This window comes from Muntiacus reevesi, chromosome 19 (assembly GCF_963930625.1).
Source record: "Muntiacus reevesi chromosome 19, mMunRee1.1, whole genome shotgun sequence".
NCBI lineage: Eukaryota > Metazoa > Chordata > Mammalia > Artiodactyla > Cervidae > Muntiacus > Muntiacus reevesi.
In genome coordinates this window covers 38,297,981-38,319,328 of record NC_089267.1, presented here as the reverse complement: position 1 = coordinate 38,319,328, position 21,348 = coordinate 38,297,981, and the positions used below count along the sequence as shown (strand labels likewise).

At 38.7% G+C, this 21,348-nt stretch overlaps 1 protein-coding gene across 1 annotated transcript in view; it reads right to left on the bottom strand.

Annotated features, from left to right (window-relative positions):
- AK9 (adenylate kinase 9) overlaps positions 1-21,348 on the bottom strand; it is a 99,668-nt gene that overhangs the window by 55,606 nt on the left and 22,714 nt on the right. Inside the window, exons 9-15 of the mRNA XM_065911403.1 lie at positions 13,485-13,579; positions 10,902-11,041; positions 10,641-10,821; positions 7,911-8,052; positions 5,203-5,310; positions 5,037-5,114; positions 2,830-2,913 (exon numbers count right to left, since the gene is read on the bottom strand). Of these exons, the coding sequence (XP_065767475.1) occupies positions 2,830-2,913; positions 5,037-5,114; positions 5,203-5,310; positions 7,911-8,052; positions 10,641-10,821; positions 10,902-11,041; positions 13,485-13,579 (828 nt within the window). The remainder of the gene's footprint in view (positions 1-2,829; positions 2,914-5,036; positions 5,115-5,202; positions 5,311-7,910; positions 8,053-10,640; positions 10,822-10,901; positions 11,042-13,484; positions 13,580-21,348) is intronic.

Here is a 21,348-nt window from a genome sequence, read left to right as displayed (position 1 = left end):
CATGTCTCCTGCACTTGCAGACAGGTTCTTTACCACTGAGCCACCAGGGAAGCCCTAAATTATATGCATGAGACTACATGGGACAATAAAAGGACAGGAGGTGGGCAAGAGGATGGGAGGCATACGTGGCATAGGCTGGTGTTTCAGGTGTTAGCCTTGATTCCTGCCTCACCGTGTGCTGAATGCTTTCTTACGTAGCTGAGCTGGCTTATAGGCTGCACCGTAATACAAACATTCATCCACGTGCCTAACAGGACATGAGGTTGGCAGCTCCACCAGACTCGTCTACCTCGGCCTTTCCAGTAGTACTTTCTGAGCTCCATCCACCAGGGTCTCCTGACAGAGCCTAATTGATCCTCTCCCAGAAAAAATCCAAAAGGACTTTTGAGGAGCAGCTGCCTGCTGCCCTCCCTGTCACGAAGTGAGAAGTCTGTTCTCAGAGATACAGAAAACCAGCAATTCCTGGATAGTCAGAGGTAAGAACCCAAGATCTTCCCGTAGCCTGGAAAGGGGACATGAGGAAGCAGAAATAGCCAGGCAAAAATACTAAATGTGCCAGAAGATATTACTTGCCTACGCAATATGCAGTTCTCCTTTCCCTTAGTAATAGAATGCTGATTTTGTTAGGGTCAGCAATGTGCCTAGCCATTTAAAAGCACAATATCTCCTAACTTCCCTTATATTGATAGTTTCACTGGTAGATAAAATGCAAGAAGAATTTTTTGGGGGTGAGTCTTGTTGTTTTCTCTTTAAAGAGGAATAACTCAGCAGTGGCCACAGGACTGGAAATGGTCAGTTTTCATTCCGATCCCAAAGAAAGGAAATGCCAAAGAATACTTGAACTACCGCACAATTGCACTCATCTCACACGCTAGAAAGGAATGCTCAAAATTCTCCAAACCAGGCTTCAGCAACACATGAACCGTGAACTTCAGGTGTTCAAGCTGGTTTTAGAAAAGGCAGTGGAACCAGAGATCAAATTGCCAACATCCGCTGGATCATCAAAAAAAGCAAGAGAGTTCCAGAAACACATCTATTTCTGCTTTACTGACTATGCCAAAGCCTTTGACTGTGTGGATCACAATAAACTGTGGAAAATTCTGAAGGAGATGGGAATACCAGACCACCTGACCTACCTCTTGAGAAACCTATATGCAGGTCAGGAAGCAACAGAATTGGACATGGAACAACAGACTGGTTCTAAATAGGAAAAGGAGTATGTCAAGGCTGTATATTGTCACCCTGCTTATTTAACTTATATGCAGAGTACATAATGAGAAACGTTGGTCTGGATGAAGCACAGCTGGAATCAAGATTGCCAGGAGAAATATCAATAACCTCAGATATGCAGATGACACCACCCTTATGGCAGAAAGTGAAGAGGAACTAAAGAGCCTCTTGATGCAAGTGAAAGAGGAGAGTGAAAAAGTTGGCTTAAAGCTCAACATTCAGAAAACTAAGATCATGGCATCTGGTCCCATCACTTCATGGCAAATCGATGGGGAAACAGTGGCTGACTTTATTTTTGGGGGTTCCAAAATCACTGCAGATGGTGATTGCAGCCATGAAATTAAAAGACGCTTACTCCTTGGAAGAAAAGTTGTGACCAACCTAGACAGCATATTAAAAGCAGAGACATTACTTTGTCAACAAAGGTCCGTCTAGTCAAGGTTATGGTTTTTCCAGTGGTCATGTATGGATGTGAGAGTTGGACTATAAAGAAAGCTGAGCACTGAAGAATTGATGCTTTTGAACTGTAGTGTTGGAGAAGACTCTTGAGAGTCCCTTGGACTGCAAGGAGATCCAACCAGTCCATCCTAAAGGAGATCAGTCCTGAGTGTTCATTGGAAGGACTGATGCTGAAGCTGAAACTCCAATATTTTGGCCACCTGATGTGAAGAGCTGACTCATTGGAAAAGACCCTCACGCTGGGAGGGATTGGGGGCAGGAGGAGATGGGGACGACAGAGGATGAGATGGTTGGATGGCATCACTGACTCAATGGACATGTGTTTGGGTGGACTCCGGGAGTTGGTGATAGACACAGAGCCCTGGAGTCCTGCAGTTCATGGGGTCACAAAGAGTTGGACACGACTGAGTGACTGAACTGAACTGAACTGAACTGACTGAACTCAGCTGGAAGGAGTGCTATTTTCTTGTCTCTTGCCTTTTCCCTCTTCTTGCCCACTGATGTAATAACTGGCATACTAGCAGCCATCTTGTGAATTATTATGGCAGCCACATGCCAGGAATGACAGAACAGAAAGACAGATATCCTATCTTTCCAATATTCTTGTTCGTGAAAACAGTATATCACATATTCTTCTATCTGTTCCTGCATGTCCAACTGTTCATATTATAGTAGTCTTTAAGACAGAGTAAAGGTTTCCCTGATAGCTCAGTTAGTAAAGAATCCACCCGCAAGCAGAAGACCTCAGTTTGATTCCTGGGTTGGGAAGATCCCCTGGAGAAAGGATAGGCTACCACTCCAGTATTCTTGGGCTTCCTGTGTGGCTCAGCTGGTAAAGAATCTGCCTGCAATGCGGGAGACCTGGGTTTGATCCCTGGGTTGGGAAGATCCCCTGGAGAAGGGAAGGGCTACCCACTCCAGTATTCTGGCCTGGAGAATTCCATGGACTGTATAGTCCATGGGGCAGGGGTGGGGAAAGAGTTGGACATGACTGAGTGACTTTCACTTAAGATAGAGTAAGTGAATATTAATAAGATTTTTAAATAAAAAAGTACATGGTTATCCTTCAAAATTCTGAAGGAACTATTTGTGATTTTTACCACAGTCTAAGAAAACCAAATCACCCTAGTAATAATTTACCTTTTTTGGAATCCTTCTTTCGATCTCGACTAGAGTCTTGCTGACTTCTTTGAAGTGTAAACATTTCATTTATTTCTTTTCCATCTGAAAATAAAACTCTATTAAACACATAAAGAACAGTACTTAAACTGTAGGTGATTCCTAAGGAAGATTGTGGTATGGGCCCAAGGACCCAGGACTCAATGCTCCTAATGTCTTAAAAAATTAAAATAACAACCATAATAATCAAATAGGTAGACATATTTATCAGCAGTAGAAAATCAGATAAAAAAACCAGGAGTCATTTCAGTTTCATATGATGCCAGTGGGTGTAAATTGGAAAAAAAATAAAATTTTCCCTTCCTGATGTCACAACAGACTTTTTGGCTCCAAGAGGTAAAAGCTGTGCTTATCTCAGACACATGGGGGAGAGAGGTTGTCTTTTACCATGGCACGCCGGCAGTGCTGGCAATCCTCTGGCAGTGAGTAGAGGTACTGATGATGTTTCTACATTGGACGGCTTCTCCTAAAGAGGGAACAGATAGTATGGGGGGGGGGGGGGGCTTCTCTGTGTACGTGTCAGTGCTGGGAACTCTCCAGGAGCAGAGATGGGGTTCCCAGATGCCACTTGGCAAAAATTTTAAAGTCCAGGTCCTTCTGTGAAGTGTGTGTGTGCGGGTGTGTGTGAGCGTATGCAGGCTGGGAAAGGAGGATGCCATAATATGTTTCTGCCAGTGCGCAGTTCAATTCCTACTCAGCTTGAAATAAACACAAGGCAAAGACACATCTGTCTGAATCAGGAGGAGGAACCAAATAAAAAAGATCAGCCCTACATTATATAACACAATAAACTGCAGATGGAATTGAAAGCTAAATACAAAAAGGCAGCACCAACTTTAAAAAAAGTATATATGAAATCTCTGGTTGAGAGGAAGACTTTTAAGCCGGAAGGTAAATGGAAGAAAGTAACAAATGAAAGTAATTATTTGACTATGAAAATGTGAAAAATTCTGCTACCTTAAAGTCAGCAAGGCGACTTAAAAGACAAATCACTCAATTTGGAAAAAAAATATGAAAAATAAGTGACTGATACAGAACATTTATACTAAAACCATATAATTGATACAACAATTTAGAAAAATGGGCAAAAGACAAAAATGGTCACCTCAGAAAAGAAGAAATATAAATAGCTAACACAGTATACAACACTAAACACAAATTACAACACTAAACTTCAGAAATAGCCAAATAAAAATTAAAATAATATTTAAGAAGAGAAAATACTGAGGAAACTAGGACATGTAGTTTGCATATTCCTGATGGGAACATAAATTGAAACTTTATGCAAAGCAACTTGACTCTCTATTACTTCTTACTCATTAATCTAGTAACTCCATTTGTGTCAACACGCAGGCAAAACTTTATGTAAAAAATTCAAAGGAAAAAAATTCATTGAATTTTTTGTAGTAGCAAAAATATAAGTTTTCAACGTAATGAACTAGTTAAAACTAATACCTCTAACTAAAGAAATGATGCAATAATTTTACACTTGATCTTAGCCAAAAGGCCGAGAAGCAGTATATGCAAAAATTTTAAATGATGGTTAAATTATTTTCTAATGAAATTATACAATTAAATGTAACACAAATAAAAAATAAAAGTAGTTTACTTTGTATGCTCTTGATTATGTTAAAACATAAATTGAAAAGTTTTAGAAGAGTGTAAAGTGAAAGTGTTAGTTGATAAGTCATGTCTGACTCTGTGACCCCATGGACAATTAGGCTGTTAGACTCCTCTGTCCAGGAAATTCTCTAGTCAAGAATACTGGAGTGGTAAATAGCACTAAATGATAAACATTTCACAGCTACAACTCTGGATTTATGATGTTCTGATTCCAATCCGTTAAAGGAAGCAGAGAGCTTTTAAGAAAGAATTTATTATTGTACAATAATGATTGTATCATGTTTGGAAAGATACAAAAAATTTTAGAGAGCATTCCAATAGTATTAGACTTGTGTTCTGTTTTCTTCTTCATTCTAGTAGATTTATTTCTGTTCTACAGTTGGTCAGTTTAAGTCTGTGAGACGAAAACTTAACTCTTTTACTCCTAAAGTTTCCAATTTGAGGATGAGGGGAGAATACGTTTAAGCTTCAATATAAACATGATAACATATGAAATAAACGGAAATAAAATCCACAAGCATGGCATTAGCAGCTCATTTTGTTACCATCTTTATCATCTGACTTCATTTTGGCTTCTTTACTGTCGTCTACAGAGCTTTCTCTTTGGGATTCAAAAGCGAACACTGCAGTGAAAGAATAATACACTCTGTCAGCTAATCTTGTTTATACTAGGAAAGATTTGGCTAATAACATTGGCAACATTTTCTTTACCACCTTCAAGTGACGACTGCAATTCTTCTGCACTTCTATATCCATCCGTTGGGATTTCCCTTTCCCTCCTTTCAGATTCTTCTTGAAGGTCTTTTGAAATTGACTGAGCTGTAAGATAGTAATTGACTGTGTTAGCAAAAGGTAGCTAGAGGCCAGGTAGACAACCTTGAGCATGTGAGTTCTAACTGAGTCAATGCGACTTTTGCGAATGATTTGCCTTCCCTGTCTCAGTTTGAATCATTTGATCTTCCTGTCTCAATTTTTACTGGGCAAAAAGAGGATCATTCAACTAAAAACACAGTTGCAGCATCAAATGAGATGATGGGTGTCAACAAGGAACATAGAAAAGGCTTGGCACGCTGGAAGCCTATTCCAAGTTAGCTGCCATCTTTTGTATTATTATATTATATAACTTTCTATGTTAAAAAGCCTCAATATTCTCCACTGACAATATTTCTTAAAAAATATGTTGGAGTAAAATCCCTGGCAAAAAAAAATCCAATTTTTTAAATTTTAAGAAGGGTTAACCTTATTGTCTGGGGGCTTTCCTGGTGACTCAGATGGTAAAGAATCTGCCTGCAATGCAGGAGACCTGGGTTGGGAAGGTCTCCTGGAGAAGGGAATGGCAACCCACTCCAGTATTCTTGCCTGGAGACTCCCACGGACAGAGGAGTTCGGTGGTCTACAGTGCATGGGGTCACAAAGAGTCAGACAGGACTAAGTGACTAACACTAACCTTATTGTCAGATTTGGAATAATTAGTGAATTTGAAAAAGAAAAGAGATATTTTGGTTTGCAGCATATAAGAGATTATCATTTATTTCTATATTCTGGTGAGAAAAGACAATTTGTGGAAAGCTGTAAAATCTGTGATATCATGCCACAATTTGATGTGAAAGGAATCCCTACAGACTCTGAAAAACATTATAGATCACTGTTCATCTTTAAGGAGCCTTGACTTCCTCTCTCCATCCAGGTTTCAATTAAATGTTCTTCCCTCTTCAGAGAGGTCTTTCCTGATCATCCTAACACCCCAGTGTCCATAACCCGATTATCACCTGCCCCATTACTGTGTTACATATGTCTTTGTTTATTTTTCCCCTGTACCCGTTAAGGGCTTCTCAGGTGCCTCAATGGTTAAGAATCCACCTGCCAATGCAGGACATGTGGATTCAATTCCTGTGTCGGGAAGATCCCCTGGAGGAAGAAATGGCAATCCACTCCAGTATCCTTGCCTGGAAAATCCCATGGACAGGGGAGCCTGTCAGGCTTACAATCCATGGGGTTGCAAAGAGTCGGACAGAACTGGGCACACACACCCTCTATTAACATGTAACTACCTCAAGGACCGGAGCTTCAGGTGTCTTGTTCACCTCTGTAGCTCAATGTTTAGAATAATATCTAATATAAGAAGGTGCTCAAGTGTTTGTTGAAAGAATTATTCATTTTTGAATGAATTCATTTTTAATTTAAAAATTATTCATTTTTAATGAATTCTGAATTCATTTCAAAATATTCAATTTTGAATTCAAAAATTCATTTTTGAATCAATTATTGATTTTTATTATTCAAAATTGAATGACAAGCCATCTTAGAAGTTTGGGTCAATATTTCCAGGTTGTCCAAGAGTATTTTTTAATTTTGGTCTTAATTCTGAAGATAATATGATAAACGGATAAATTCATTCTTTATTATCTGTGCTCAATCGCTCAGTTGTGTCTGACTCTTTGTGACCCTATGGACTGTAGCCCACCAGTTTCCTCTGTCCATGGGATTACTCAGACAAGAATACTGGAGTTTGTTGCCATTTCCTATCCCAGGGGATCTTCCAAATGCAGGGACTGAACCTTTGTCTGCTGCATTTCCTGCATTCCAGGCGGATTCTTTACCACTGATCCATGATCATTTGGATGGCATATTATTTCAGTGCTGGTCTTTTTGTGGTTGTTTTTTGTAATCTCCCAGGCATCAGGTTGGACTTTCTTACTTAATTATAGGTTAATGAGAAAGAAGAGAGGCAGATTTATTAGGCAAAACCTGTGTTCTTTCCTAGCAAAAGCTCAATATTGCCATGCAAGAAGAAGTAATTTCCTTGATCTTTAAATAGTTTCAAGCATAGGAAATGATGGGAAGCTTTCCAGTGTATGTAAAAAGTTAGTGAAATCCTGATAGCAGATTCTGACAAATAGAGGATGTTCATGTCTTAGCTATGCCACCATCTGGATGATTTTCAGGAAGCCATTTAACCTCTTGTGCTTCTGTCTCCTTATCGATGACTTTTCCATTTATAACGTTTTGTATCTGAAAATAATATTCCCCAAATAAAAACACTGAATTACAATCAAGGCTGACACAGAGGCCTAGAACAACAGCAGCAGCAGCAACAACACAAACTCCATGAGTCAGACAAATTGTTGTTGTCGTCGCCACTGGTGTAAATAAAGGTGTAAATTCTGCCCAGGAAGCGATCCTTAAAAGAAAAGAAGTCGAAATTTGAAAGCTCTTTATGATTCCTTTCCGTAGAAGTCCAGAGTTGGAATCTTTTTCTCAGTGTATGTTTGGGTTTATGTATACTCATTTCTTCAACCACTTACTCTGAGGCTGCAGTGTGTAAGATGCCAGGGATGTCAAGACAAACAAACCAAGACCTTACTCTCAGGTAGCGAGGCTTAACTACTGTTAAAACACACGTTAAAAAAATAGTTCACCTTTTTTAGCTTGTAGTTCTAAGAGAAGCCGTTCTTTGACAACTTTAATGGCTGCTTCAGTGGCCTCAACTATAGTGTTTCTAGTTAACATTTCAAGGGCTTTATCAAAACGTGGTTGAATTACTTTCTCATAGTCAATTACCTGCAAAGAATATTTGAGAAAATCAGTATAAGCACAAGTTACTCTGAAAACTAAGCACATTGTTCATCAACATCTATTTCTACAGCTATACCTATGTATCTCAAAAATCTTAATGTTGCTTGAAGTATGTTATTTTCAGAATTCACTGATTTTTAAGTGCTAGCTTTCAAAGAAAGCTAGTATATATATTTATATATGTATGATCATGTAATATGTATTCAAATCACATATATATTTTAAACATCAACATTTTATTTATAGTCTACATACAATAAAAGGCACCCATTATAAGTACAGAGTTTGATGAGTTTTTACAAATATATACATAAAAACCACTACAATAAAAACATAGAACATTTTTATCATCCCCTAAAGTCTCCTCATCATCCTTTATAGTCAGTGCCTGGGCCTTCGTAACCCCTTTGTTTTCCATCAAATACAGAGAAGTTTTGCCTTTTCTAGAATTTCATATAAATGGAACCAAACAGTATATAATCTTCCCCAAGTTTTTCTCCCTTAGCATAATGTTTTTGAGATTCAACAATATAACTATATGTCTCAGTAATCTATTCCTTTGTATTTTTGAGCAGTATAATTGTATGAATATGTTGTTTTTTAATTCATTCATCATGGACGTTTGGGTTGTTTCTAGTTTGGGCTATTATAAATAAAGAAGCAATGAACACTCATGAGAAAGTCTTTTGGTGGACCTATGTTTTCATTTCTGTTGGATAAACAGCGAGGAGTAGAATTACTAGGTCATATTATAAGTGTATGTTTGACTTTATACTAAACCACTGAACTGTTTCCAGAGTGGTTGAAACTAGTTTATATTCCTAGCAGCAAAGCTTTAAAATTGCAGTTATTCCACCTCATCATTAGCACTTGATTTTGTGAATCTTTTACATTTTAGCCACCCTAGTTGGTGAAAAATCTCATTGTATTGTAAATTTAACTATCCCTAATCACTAACAATTTAATGAGTGTATTGGTATAGTTCATTTACCCATATGTTTTTAAGCATATGTTCAACTTTTAAAAAACTAGGTTAGAATTCTGCATATATTTTGAATATAAGTCTTTTGGTAGATAACATACTTAATACTGAATATTGAGATGTTAGATTTCTATATATGCCCTTTAAGTTTAAATAATATTTTCATACTTCTAGATTCCATTTTTCTTTTCCTTCAATATGCTTGTATTATTTTATTTTATGCCAATAAAAATACATCCACACCATCATTTTTTTCACACCACTGTTTTTTTAACTTAAAAATATGGCTTTATTGAGATATACCATCCAATTCACACAGCTAAATTAATCCATTAATTTAAAAATTTTTTATTTTTAATTGGGGAATAATTGCTTTATTAATACAATATTGTATTGACTTTTGCCACACAACTATATGAATCAGCCATTAAGTATACATATGTCCCCTCCCTCTTGAAACTCCCTACCACCCCCTACCCCATCCTGCCCCTCTGGATTGTCACAGAGAACCGCATTGAGCTCCCTGTGTTACACAGAACTTCCCATTAGCTATCTGGTTTATATACGGTAATGTATATGTTTCACTGCTACTCAATTTGCCCCACCCTCTGTCCCTGCTGTGTCCAGTCTTGTCTTTACATCTGCATCTCTATTCCTGCCCTGCAAATAGGTTCATCAGTACCATTCTTCCAGATCCATTAAATATGTATGAATATATGCTCTATCATTTCTAATGGTTGTAAGTATTATATTAGATAAAAATATTACAACTTCTTTAAAGTACCAATAATACATATTCAGATATACATGATTTTGCTATTATAAACTAGGCTATGGCTATGTATATATCTTTGATAGTTTCTTCAAGAAAAATCTATAGTTCAAAGGATACGCATAGATTTTAGACTTTTATAGATATGTCGAATAGCTATCCAGAAAGGCTATATTCTAACCAGCAATGTATGAGAATGTCCTTTCCTAATCCTAGCCACACATCAGTATTGGGTGATTTTTCAACAGTGAGGTTGACATAATGTATCTCCAGGTTTTTTGGCCTCTCCCTGATTATTAAGGTGATAATCCTTTTCTCATGTGTAAAGGCTATTTGGATCAATTATTTCATGAATTGCCTGTTTGCTGTATTTGTCCACTGGGGTTTTTAAATATTGATTTGTAAAAATGGTTTACATTTTAAAATTATAATTCCTTTGTCTGACACATACTGTGAAGGTTTTAAAACATATCCACAAATCCTTTAATACTCTTTTCTTCAGAAGGTGAAGGCTAATTCCCATTTTCTTTAGTTAGGCAGGACTTAATGACTGACTTTAAATGAATATATTATGGTACATTTTTCACTTACAAAGTGAAAAGGCAAAGCAGAATAGTAGAAAATGTTCATAATGTCTATAACAAAAAATTTGTATGTATACAACATAAGGAACTTCTGCCAATAATGATGCAAAAAAGTTAAGAATAAGCAAGAAGCTTGAACCAACACTTCTAATACAGAATACATGAATAACATATAAAAAATGTTGAACCTCATTAGTCATAAGGGAAATGCAAATTAAATCAACTAAGTAGTTACCTTTCCTTTGAAACGTTTTGCAAGCAAATGGCTGAGTGTTGTTTTCCCTGAAGACTGAGGTCCAAATATGAATACTTTAAATGGTGGTGCTGGCATAGGTGGAAGAAGATAGGGACGTGGGTTCAATAGAAATGTTTTTAATGCTTCTTCTGATGAAAGACAGTACATTTTACCTAGAAAACTAAAAATATGTCATTATCATAAACAACTGAAAAGAAGTATGGGCAAATTTTAAAATTAAATTATTAAAATCTTACCTACCTCACAGAAAAATCTGGCAATCCTTGAAAAATGTTACCTTCTTTTAAAGTCACAGGACATGTACGTCCCCATCTGCTTCTCTGCCATCTATATCTTGGTGCAATAAGTTTACAAGATGCGAGAGTACGGAACAGCTCATCCTGTTAGTAACAAACGTTAAACATGTGGGCATAAGTTTTGCTGAAATTCACATTATTATTTCATTTGTTATTTGACCATGCTCTACTATTTAAGAAATAATTAAGACAGGAAATTTTTTTTTTCTTAACTGCAGCCACCTGCACTTGTCCAACATTTACTTAGATAAATAGTTTTCATTTCTGTTTTAAGACCTTATTTAAATTTTACCAAGTATTTTCTCTTGTAGGGTAGAATGAGCATAAAGGAGAAAGGGTTTTCTATTATCTACTTCAGGAAAGTCTGAAAAATTCTTATTGAAAAGGTTTGAAAATAGTTACTTTAATTAATTTACCTAAGTTTTAAAAGAGTAAGATGCCATAGGCAGATTTGTACTGACTTAGCTCTTTCATTTTTCTTAAATATAAAATCTCCCTCAGTAATCTTCCATTCAACATCTCCAAAGAAGTTAAGTACTACTGTGGCAGCATCAGAGAGCAAAGAGGCATGCCGGTTGTGGGGATCCTGCGTGGATGTCCCCAGTTGTGGGCTGCAAGAAGCTAAACCTGAAGGAAGCTTGGGCGAGCTGCAGGAGACTGAGAACTTTGTCCGTGGGGTACACTGGGCTACCACCCTTCTCCATGAATCAACAGACAATGAGCTAGGGATGGAAAGTGAAAGTGAAAGTCGCTCTGTTGTGTCTGACTCTCTGTGACCCCATGGATTATACAGCCCTTGGAATTCTCCAGACCAGAATACTGGAGTGGGTAGCCTTTTCCTTGGTACACAGTTAGTCAGGAAGCAGCTGCTTTTTCCTCACCATCCCTATCTCCTGTCCAAACTTGGGGAAAGTGTTCGGATAGCCGACCATGCTCCCCTCTCAAGTCTCTGGGCCACGTATCTATTGGGGCAATGAGAAGATGAGCTTTCAAATGAATTTGATATCACAACCTTAAAAATGATCAGGACTGCCTCTGGATAAGCAAGGCAGACTGAACACACGCATTTGGGTTTGCTGATTTCCTAAAACCTTGCGAAAATCACAGCAGAGTTCATTTCATGAGAAATGGACAGAGAAACAGGGGAGAAGAGACCAGAAGAGCTGACAGCTGGGCAGTTGCAGCTACATACTTCTGTAAACTAAAAAGCAGATGGACTAGTGGTAACGGAGGTCAGAGGAAAGTGAAAGCTCCGTGGTGGCAGGGAGGGTGATGGAGGATGGGTTGAGGACAAGAAGAAGCAAGTCAAGTCACTGCACAGTTCCAGAAAGGCTCAGAACCTGACAGCAGGCACCTCTGAAGGGGAGGAATGGAGAGCAGAAGACAGGGCTGGCTGAGAGTCTTTAAGAGGAGGTTCTGGTGGGCAGGGCTGCACCCCACTTCCCTTAGCAGCCACTGCCTCTTCAGAGGACCTCAGCCAAAAGACTGGATGCTTACCTTTGGGAGAGGCTGAACCCAAAGAGGAGAAAGATGAAGCCCATTTGGCTTCTCCTTGTGAAGCTACCCTCCACTAGCCCTCTCCCTCGCTAGCGCCCTCCTCTCCTGGGGTTCACTCTCCCAGGGCCTCTCAGGCTCATTCTCATTCTTTTCCCGCGAGAACTTGAGAACCAGCCACAGAGGCCCGCCGCCCACCATGCTCGGAGCTGCAGCGGTGCCCGGAGCTGCCCTATCATGGCTTGGACCCTCCTCGATGCCATCGTCCTTTCCCTAACACCGAGACCCTGGGGGCTAGGCTGGAAAAACCTCCAGGTTTTCTGAATACTTCAAAATTTTCCTTCAATGATGACCTAGAAAAAGAGGCTCAGTACACGGTCTCTGTGTGCATCAGGCCCACCTTTCCTCCTCTTCAGTATCAATTCGTGTTACCTATTCCCAGCTATGTTCACTCATTAAAATCTAGGGGTTACACAGTACAGGAAAACTAACTTCTATCCTTAAAGATCATTTTATTTGAATTATAATATCCACTTACGATTCTGGCATTAGTTGTTTAGTTCCTATTTTTTTAAAAAGGTGAATCTAAACTTTCCAGAATAGATTAAATCCTCAAGCTAAAAAGTCCTGGTGGCCCTTTTAGCACCTGGCAGTTATAATTGATGACCGTTACATCCACAAAATGTCACTTATTAGTAGTTATTGTAAAAACTGGTTGAATGATGGAGGGAATGAATGAATATTTAAAGAATTGAGGGCTGTATGTCTTTGGTGTTGCAATTTTTTAAAACTAAACTTGGGTTTCTTTATTTCTTATTATACTTATTAAATTGTTCTGATTTATTGTCTTTCTTTGTTTCAAAACTTTTGTTTAGTGTTTACAAGGATATTGTGCCTATATTATAGCTTCTGAAAAATCAAATATATTTTTATAAAAGGGATTCTGAGACCCTTTGAAACCTTGAAAGGATACAAATTAAGGGCACAACACAGAGGGAAAGGGTAGACTTTCAAACAGTTAAAAATAACTTACATTTTCCATTGTGTCATTAGTATCTTCCTCTGTACTCTGAAGTTTGGTTATAACAGCTGCTCTTTTTAGGTTCAGATATTTAAGTCGATCCATAACTGTCTAAATTTAAAAAATAAGTCTTTTAATGCATTGGCATTTGAATATTTCAAATATTTTGAAAAAGTCATGTGCTCATGAGCAGAATATTTCTTTGTTCTTCCTAGCTTCTGGTAGATTGCTGGCAATTTTTAGTTTTCCTTGGCTTGTAGTTCCTTCACTCCAATCTCTGCCTCTGTTGTGAGCCATTTTCTCCCTGCATTCATGAATCTCTTAAAAGAATGCTAGCTATATTGGATTAGGGCCCATCCTAATTCACTGTGGCCTCATCTTAACTTAATTACTTCTGAAAAGATCCTATTTCCAAATAAGGTCACACTTATAGGTATTGAAGTTTTAGCTCCCCAATATTATCTTTTTTGGGAAAAAATTCAAACCACTAGAATCTGCCCTTTGGTCCTCAAATAGTCATGCCCTTTGAGGTCTAACACTGCGGGATGTCTTCAGGCAGAGGGAAGAAGGGAGCCATGTAAGATGGAAGCAGATGTTGTTAGCATTAGGTACCACAAGTCAAATGATGCCTGGTGTTACCATAAGCTGGAAGAGGCAAGGATGGATCCCCACTTAGAGGCTTTGAATGGAGTGAAGCTCTGCCAACACCTTGATATTAGACTTCTAGCCTCTAGAACTGTAATAAATATCTGTCATTGTGAAATACCTAGTTTGCAGTACTTTGTTATGGAAACACTAAGAGACTAATATACTATGTAGAAGACTATGAAACAGAGTCTGAGACAAGAGATGGTAAGATAGACAAGGTCTTGATGGTGTACCGTAATCTATGATAGATTGTATTATTTGTTTACAATTCATCCTTTCCTCCTTTCCCTTGTTAATGCCCTAGTTTATGTAAGAATACTTAGTTCATTGGTATTGAGCTTCTCCATGTAACTTGTTCTGGCCAATGAACTGTAGGCAGAAGTACCAGGGTGCCAATGCCAGCTGGGGCCTTAACAATCTTGGTGAGTTTCAACCAGGCCTGTTGGAACTTCTGCCCTTTCTCTTGAGGAAAGTATCTCCCAGGTTGTAAAAAGTAGTCAAATTCTGAATGTATTTTGAAGAAGAAAAAGCCTGCTGTGTATGCTGATTGGTTGTGGGATGTGAGAAAAAGGGCAGCTGGAAGGACGGATGTGGCATTTACTGAGAGGGGAAATCTGTGGGAGGAGTGTATTTGGGTCAAGGTGGTGGTGATGGTGGAACAGAATTTTTTGAAAATACTTTTATTTATTTATTTGACTGTGTTGGGTCTTAGTTGTGGCACGTGGGATCTTCAGTCTTCCTTGCAGCATGTGGGATCTTTAGTTCCTGCATTCTAACTCTTAGTTTTGGCATGTAGGATCTAGTTCCCTGGTCAGTTCAGTTCAGTCACCTAGTCATGTCCGACACTTTGTGACCCCATGAACTGCAGCACGCCAGGCCTCTCTGTCCGTCACCAACTCCCGGAGCCTACCCAAACTTATGTCCATTGAGTAGGTGATGCCATCCAACCATCTCATCCTCTGTCATCTCTTTCCTCTTCTGCCCTCAATCTTTCCCAGCATCAGGGTCTTTTCCAATGAGTCAGCTCTTCACATCAGGTGGCCAAAGTATTGGAGTTTCAGCTTCAACATCAGCCCTTCCAATGAACATGCAGCACTGATCTCCTTTAGGATGGACTGGCTGGGTCTCCTTGCACTCCAATGGACTCTCAAGAGTCTTCTCCAACACCACAGTTCAAAAGCATCAATTCTTCAGCACTCAGCTTTCTTTATAGTCCAACTCTCACATCCATACATGACCACTGGAAAAACCATAGCCTTGACTAGATGGAACTTTGTTGGCAAATAATGTCTCTGCTTTTTAATATGCTGTCTAGGTTGGTCACAACTTTCCTTCCTAGGAGTAAGCATCTTTTAATTTCATGGCTGCAATCACCATCTGCAGTGATTTCGGAACCCCCCAAAATAAAGTCAGCCACTGTTCCACTGTTTCCCCATCTTTTTGCCATGAAGTGATGGGACCAGATGCCACGATCTTAGTTTTCTGAATGTTGAGCTTTAAGCCAACTTTTTCACTCTCTTCTTTCACTTTAATCAAGAGACTCTTTAGTTCTTCTTCACTTTCTGCCATAAGGGTGGTGTCATCTGCATATCTGAGGTTATTGATATTCCTCCCGGCAATCTTGATTCCAGCTTGTGCTTCATCCAGACCAACGTTTCTCATGATGTACTCTGCATATACGTTAAATAAGCAGGGTGACAATATACATCCTTGACGTACTCCTTTTCCTTTTTGGAACCAGTCTGTTGTTCCACGTCCAGTTCTAACTGTTGCTTCCAGACCTGCATATAGGTTTCTCAAGAGGTAGGTCAGGTGGTCTGTTATTCCCATCTCTTTCAGAATTTTCCACAGTTTATTGTGATCCACACAGTCAAAGGCTTTGGCGTAGTCAGTAAAGCATAAATAGATGTTTTTCTGGAACTCTCTTGCTTTTTTGATGATCCAGTGGATGTTGGCAATTTGATCCCTTGTTCCGCTGCCTTTTCTAAAACCAACTTGAACATCTGGAAGTTCATGGTTCATGTATTGCTGAAGCCTGGCTTGGAGAATTTTGAGCATTACTTTACTAGCGTGTGAGATCAGTGCAATTGTGCAGTAGTTTGAGCACTCTTTGGCATTTCCTTTCTTTGGGATTGGAATGAAAACTGACCATTTCCAGGCCTGTGGCCACTGTTGAGTTTTCCAAATTTGCTGACATATTGAGTGCAGCACTTTCACAGCATCATCTTTTAGGATTTGAAATAGCTCATCTGGAATTCCATCACCTCCACTAGTGATGCTGTAGTGATGCTTCCTCAGGCCCACTTGACTTCACATTCCAGGATGTCTGGCTCTAGGTGAGTGATCACACCATTGTGATTATCTGGGTCATGAAGATCTTTTTTGTATGGTTCTTCTGTGTATTCTTGCCACCTCTTCTTAATATCTTCTGCTTCTGTCAGGTCCATACCATTTCTGTCCTTTATTGAGCCCATCTTTGCATGAAATGTTCCCTTGGGATCTCTAATTTTCTTGAAGAAATCTCTAGTCTTTCTCTTTCTCATTCTCATTGAGGAAGGCTTTCTTATCTCTCCTTGCTATTCTTTAGAATTCTGCATTCAAATGGGTATATCTTTCTTTTTCTTCTTTGCTTTTTACTTCTCTCCTTTTCACAGTTATCTGTAAGGCCTCCTCAGACAGCCATTTTGCTTTTCTGCATTTCTTTTTCTTGGGGATGGTCTTGCTCCCTGTCTCCTGTACAATGTCATGAACCTCCATCCATAGTTCATCAGGCTCTCTGTCTATCAGATCTAGTCCCTTAAATCTATTTCTCACTTTCAGTGTATAGTCATAAGGGATTTTATTTAGGTCAAATGGCTTAGTGGTTTTCCCCACTTTCTTCAATTTAAGTCTGAATTTGGCAATAAGGAGTTCATGATCTGAGCCACAGTCTTCTCCAGGTCTTGTTTTTGCTGACTGTATAGAGCTTCTCCATCTTCAGCTGCAAAGAATATAATCAATCTGATTTTGGTGTTGGCCATCTGGTGATGTCCATGTGTAGAGTCTTGTGTTGTCGGAGGGGGGTGTTTGCTATGACCAGTGCGTTCTCTTGGCAAAACACTAGTTCCCTGACCAGGGACCAAACTCGGGCCCCCTACATTGGAAGTGTGGCATCTTAGCCACCAGGGAGGTCCTGGGTCAGAAGTTTTAAGTCTGAACTGACTATCAGACATCCAATTGGATATATTTAGTAGCAGTTGATTAGCAGTTGATTATGCAAGTGTGAAATTCAGGGGAAGGGTCTGGAATAGTAATATGAATTTAAGAATTGCCAGCATTTAGAAAGCATTTAGAGCCATTGGGTTGGAGAAGTCTCTCAAGAAATGAGGGCAGAAAAGTGCTCAAGGAGTGAGCTGTGGGATCATCCAACTCTAGTGGTTAGAGATGTGGAGTGTAGAAGCAGAATGAGCTATAATAATGTGAGGGCCCAGAAGACAAAGGAAGAAAGCAGCAAGAAGAAAGAAATGATGAGAAATGTTGCTTCTAGGTGAATTTGATGAAGATGTAATAGTCACCACTGGCTTAGGTCAGGAGATCACAGATGATCTTGGCAGCAGTATATTCTAAGTGAGGAGCTTCTCCCTAATCTGATTATACCACCAGCCGTTATTATTTATGTGGCCACCAATCATATCAAACTAAAAATCTGGGCATTGCTTCTGACTTTTCTCTCTTCCTGTCCTAGATTAATTCACTCACTTTCGTCCATTCCCACAGTCACTACCCTGGGTCAGGCCACCATCTCTTACCTGATCTACTACAATCTGCTTCTTATTTTTTCCTGTGTCCTGCGGCCTGAGTGATCTTTCTTAAAGGGAAGTAGTACCATTTTCACTCTTGGGCTTAAAACCTTTCACTGGCTGCCCACTCCCTCATGATGTGGTGTAAGTTCTTTAGTGAGGCTTATAAGATCTTTCTTGATTCAACCCCTGCTTATTCCTAAAGTTCTGGCACTATTCCACCCCTCCTACTCCAGCTCCCTAAAAACTCCTCCATCTTCTAATCCTACATTCAGTACCTAGAACTCACTATGTTCTTTCTGTCCTCTGGGGCTTAACACAGACTCTTTCCTCATCCTAGAACGCTATCCCAGCTCCCTTCTCTCTCCCAGCCCTGAGGGTCTGATTCTTACTCAACATTATAGTTTCAGTTTAGAAATAATTACAGACACATGGCCTTCCTCACTAGGTTAGGTCCTGCCCTTCTGCCATGAGTTCTTCTTATAGTATTGGGATTTTGTCAAAAAGTTCATTCAGGTTTTTCTATAACATCCTACAGAAAAAATATGAACAAATGAAATTTTTGGCCAACTCAATACTTTGTACCTCCCAGATCAAAACACAAACTGTCCTTTAAATACTTATTTTCCCCCAATATATTAGATATAGCCTGAGGGAAAGGATTCATCTGACCCCTTCCCATGTGTATCCTTAGAGTTTATCATAATGCTACCCATCTAAGAAATACATTATGACTTTTGTATTATTTTGGTACATTTTTGCATTTTATAATTTTTATAATGCAAATTATTTTGTATTATTTTTGTGTTTTGTACTTTCTGGTTATTTTAAAACAATGAGTGTGTATGACTTTAAGAATCATAATGAAGATTTTTTTTTTTAAAAAAAACACAAATTTATAGATACACATTGCAGATTGGTGGCTGCCAGAGGTGGGACTTGGAGGATGGGAGGTGAGCAAAATGGTTGAAGGACATCAAAAGGTATACACTTTCAATTATAAAATAAATAGGTCATGTAGATATAGTGTACAGCATGGTGGTTACAGTTGATAGTACTATATTACCTATTTGAAAGTCGCTAAGAGAACACATCTTAAAATTTTTCATTACAAGAGAAAAAATTCTGTAATGCTTTCTGTATGGTGACAAATGTTAACTAGACTTATTGTGCTGATCATTTCAACAAATATCAAATCATTATGCTGTATAGTGATAGTGATAGTGAAAGTCGCTTGGTCGTGTCTGAATCTTTGGACCCCATGGACTATACAGTCCATGGAATTCTCCAGGCCAGAATACTGGAGTGCGTAGTCTTTCCCTTCTCCAAGGGATCTTCCCAGCTCAGGGATCAAACCCAGGTTTCCCGCATTGCAAGTGGATTCTTTACCAGCTGAGCCACAAGGGAAGCCTAAAGACTTATTTGGGGAGAAAGGAACCATTATTCTGCCTACCATAACTGGCCTATAATTATTCATACAATTCCCTTATAGGCCTTTATATTTCTGTACTATCTGTAGTATTGTCCCCTCATTGTTTCCTGATTTTAGTTTTATGTTGTATATTTGAAACTAAGATAATGTTATATGTCAGTTATATCGCAACTTGGGCTTCCCTGGTGGCTCAGATGGTAAAGAATCTGCCTGCAATGCGGGAGACCTGGGTTCGATCCCTGGGTTGGGAAGATCCCCTGGAGGAGGGCATGGCAACCCACTCCAATATTCTTGCCTGGAGAATCCCCATGGACAGAGGAGCCCGGCGGGCTACAGTCCATGGGGTCACAGTCGGACATGACTGAGTGACTAAGCATAGCACAGCATACCTCAATTTAAAAAAAGGATGAAGATATTTTCATTTGTGGGAAAAACACCTTCTCTTCCTTACCTCCAAGTGGGAAGTTATCACACTAAATGTATTTAAATGATGCATTTGGTATTAAATGATGCATATGGTATTGCTACCATAATTATATGATTAATTGCTACCATAATTAAATGATCAAATGATTTGGTATTAAATTATGCATATGGTATTGCTACCATAAACAGAAGAATTACTATATTTTAGCCAAAAATCATGCATTAATTTTCCAAATTCACATATTTAAAAAATCTCTTCCCAGAACTTTTTTTTTTTTTTTTGCCTTTTTTTGATTATAAACATCTTGAACAGAAAAATTTCTCCATATCTCTCCTTAGAATAAATTACTAGAAGTTAGGGGTCTTTGGACAGACAATAGACATTTAAAAAAATCTTTTGGATATATATGTGCTCTATAATTTTCCAGGAAAATTGTACCCTGCATGCTTCTACTGAAAGGGCATGAAAGCATGTTGCAAATGCTCCCCAATCCTAGATATTGGATAAATTTGTTAAAACTGCCAAGAAAATGCTGCTTTATTTTTTATGCTGATTGCATTTCTTTGAATAATAATTTGATCGCTAAATTGCTTCAGTCATATCTGACTCTTTGTGAACCAATGGACTGTAGCCCACCAGGCTCCTCTGTCCATGGGATTCTCCAGGCAAGAATACTGCCTGGAGTGGGTTGCCATGCCCTCTCCAGGGGATCTTCCCAACCCTGGGATTGAACCCACACCTCTTATGTCTCCTCCATTGGCAGGAGGGTTCTTTACCACTATTGCAACTGGGAAGTCCCACAACTGGATTACAGTGGTTTAAAAAATAATTATTAAACATTTCTTTCTAAATTACCTGCTCATGCCCTTTGCCTATTTCCTGTATTGTACTTGTTTTTTTCCTATTGAAATATCAGAATTTTCAAAATATTTAAATAATAAAAGATATTCAACATTTGTTTATAATAAGTATGGGAACTATTTCCCCTCATTGTCATTTGGCTTTTTTAATACTGAAAATAATATTGTATTTTCAAATATGCATATATATTTTTTAAAAAAGCTTTATTGAGATGTAATTCACAAGCCACTTAAAGTGTATAAGTAAATGGTTTTTAGTAAAATTAGTGCAACCATCACTACAGTTAATCCTGGAACATTTTTGTCACTCCCAAAAGATACCCTTTACCCATTAGTAGTCACTCCACATTTATCCTGGGAGCTCCCATAGTCATACCCCACCGCCATGACCTCCTCCCACTAATCAATTTTTTGTCTTTATACAGATTTGACTATTTTGGGCAGTTCAATAAGTGGAATCATATGATGTATGATCTCTGATAACTTTTACTTAGCCTGTGTTCAAGATTCATCCATGTTGAAGCATGTGCCAATAATTCATTCTTTTAAATTGTTAAATAATATCCACTGTGGGGCTTCCCTGGTGGCTCAGATGGTAAAGAATCTGTCCACAATGTGGGAGACTCAGGTTTGGTCCCTGGGTTGGGAAGATTCCCTGGAGAAGGGAATGGCACCCACTCCAGTATTCCAATATCCAGGAAATCCCATGGAGGGTGGAGCCTGGTGGGCT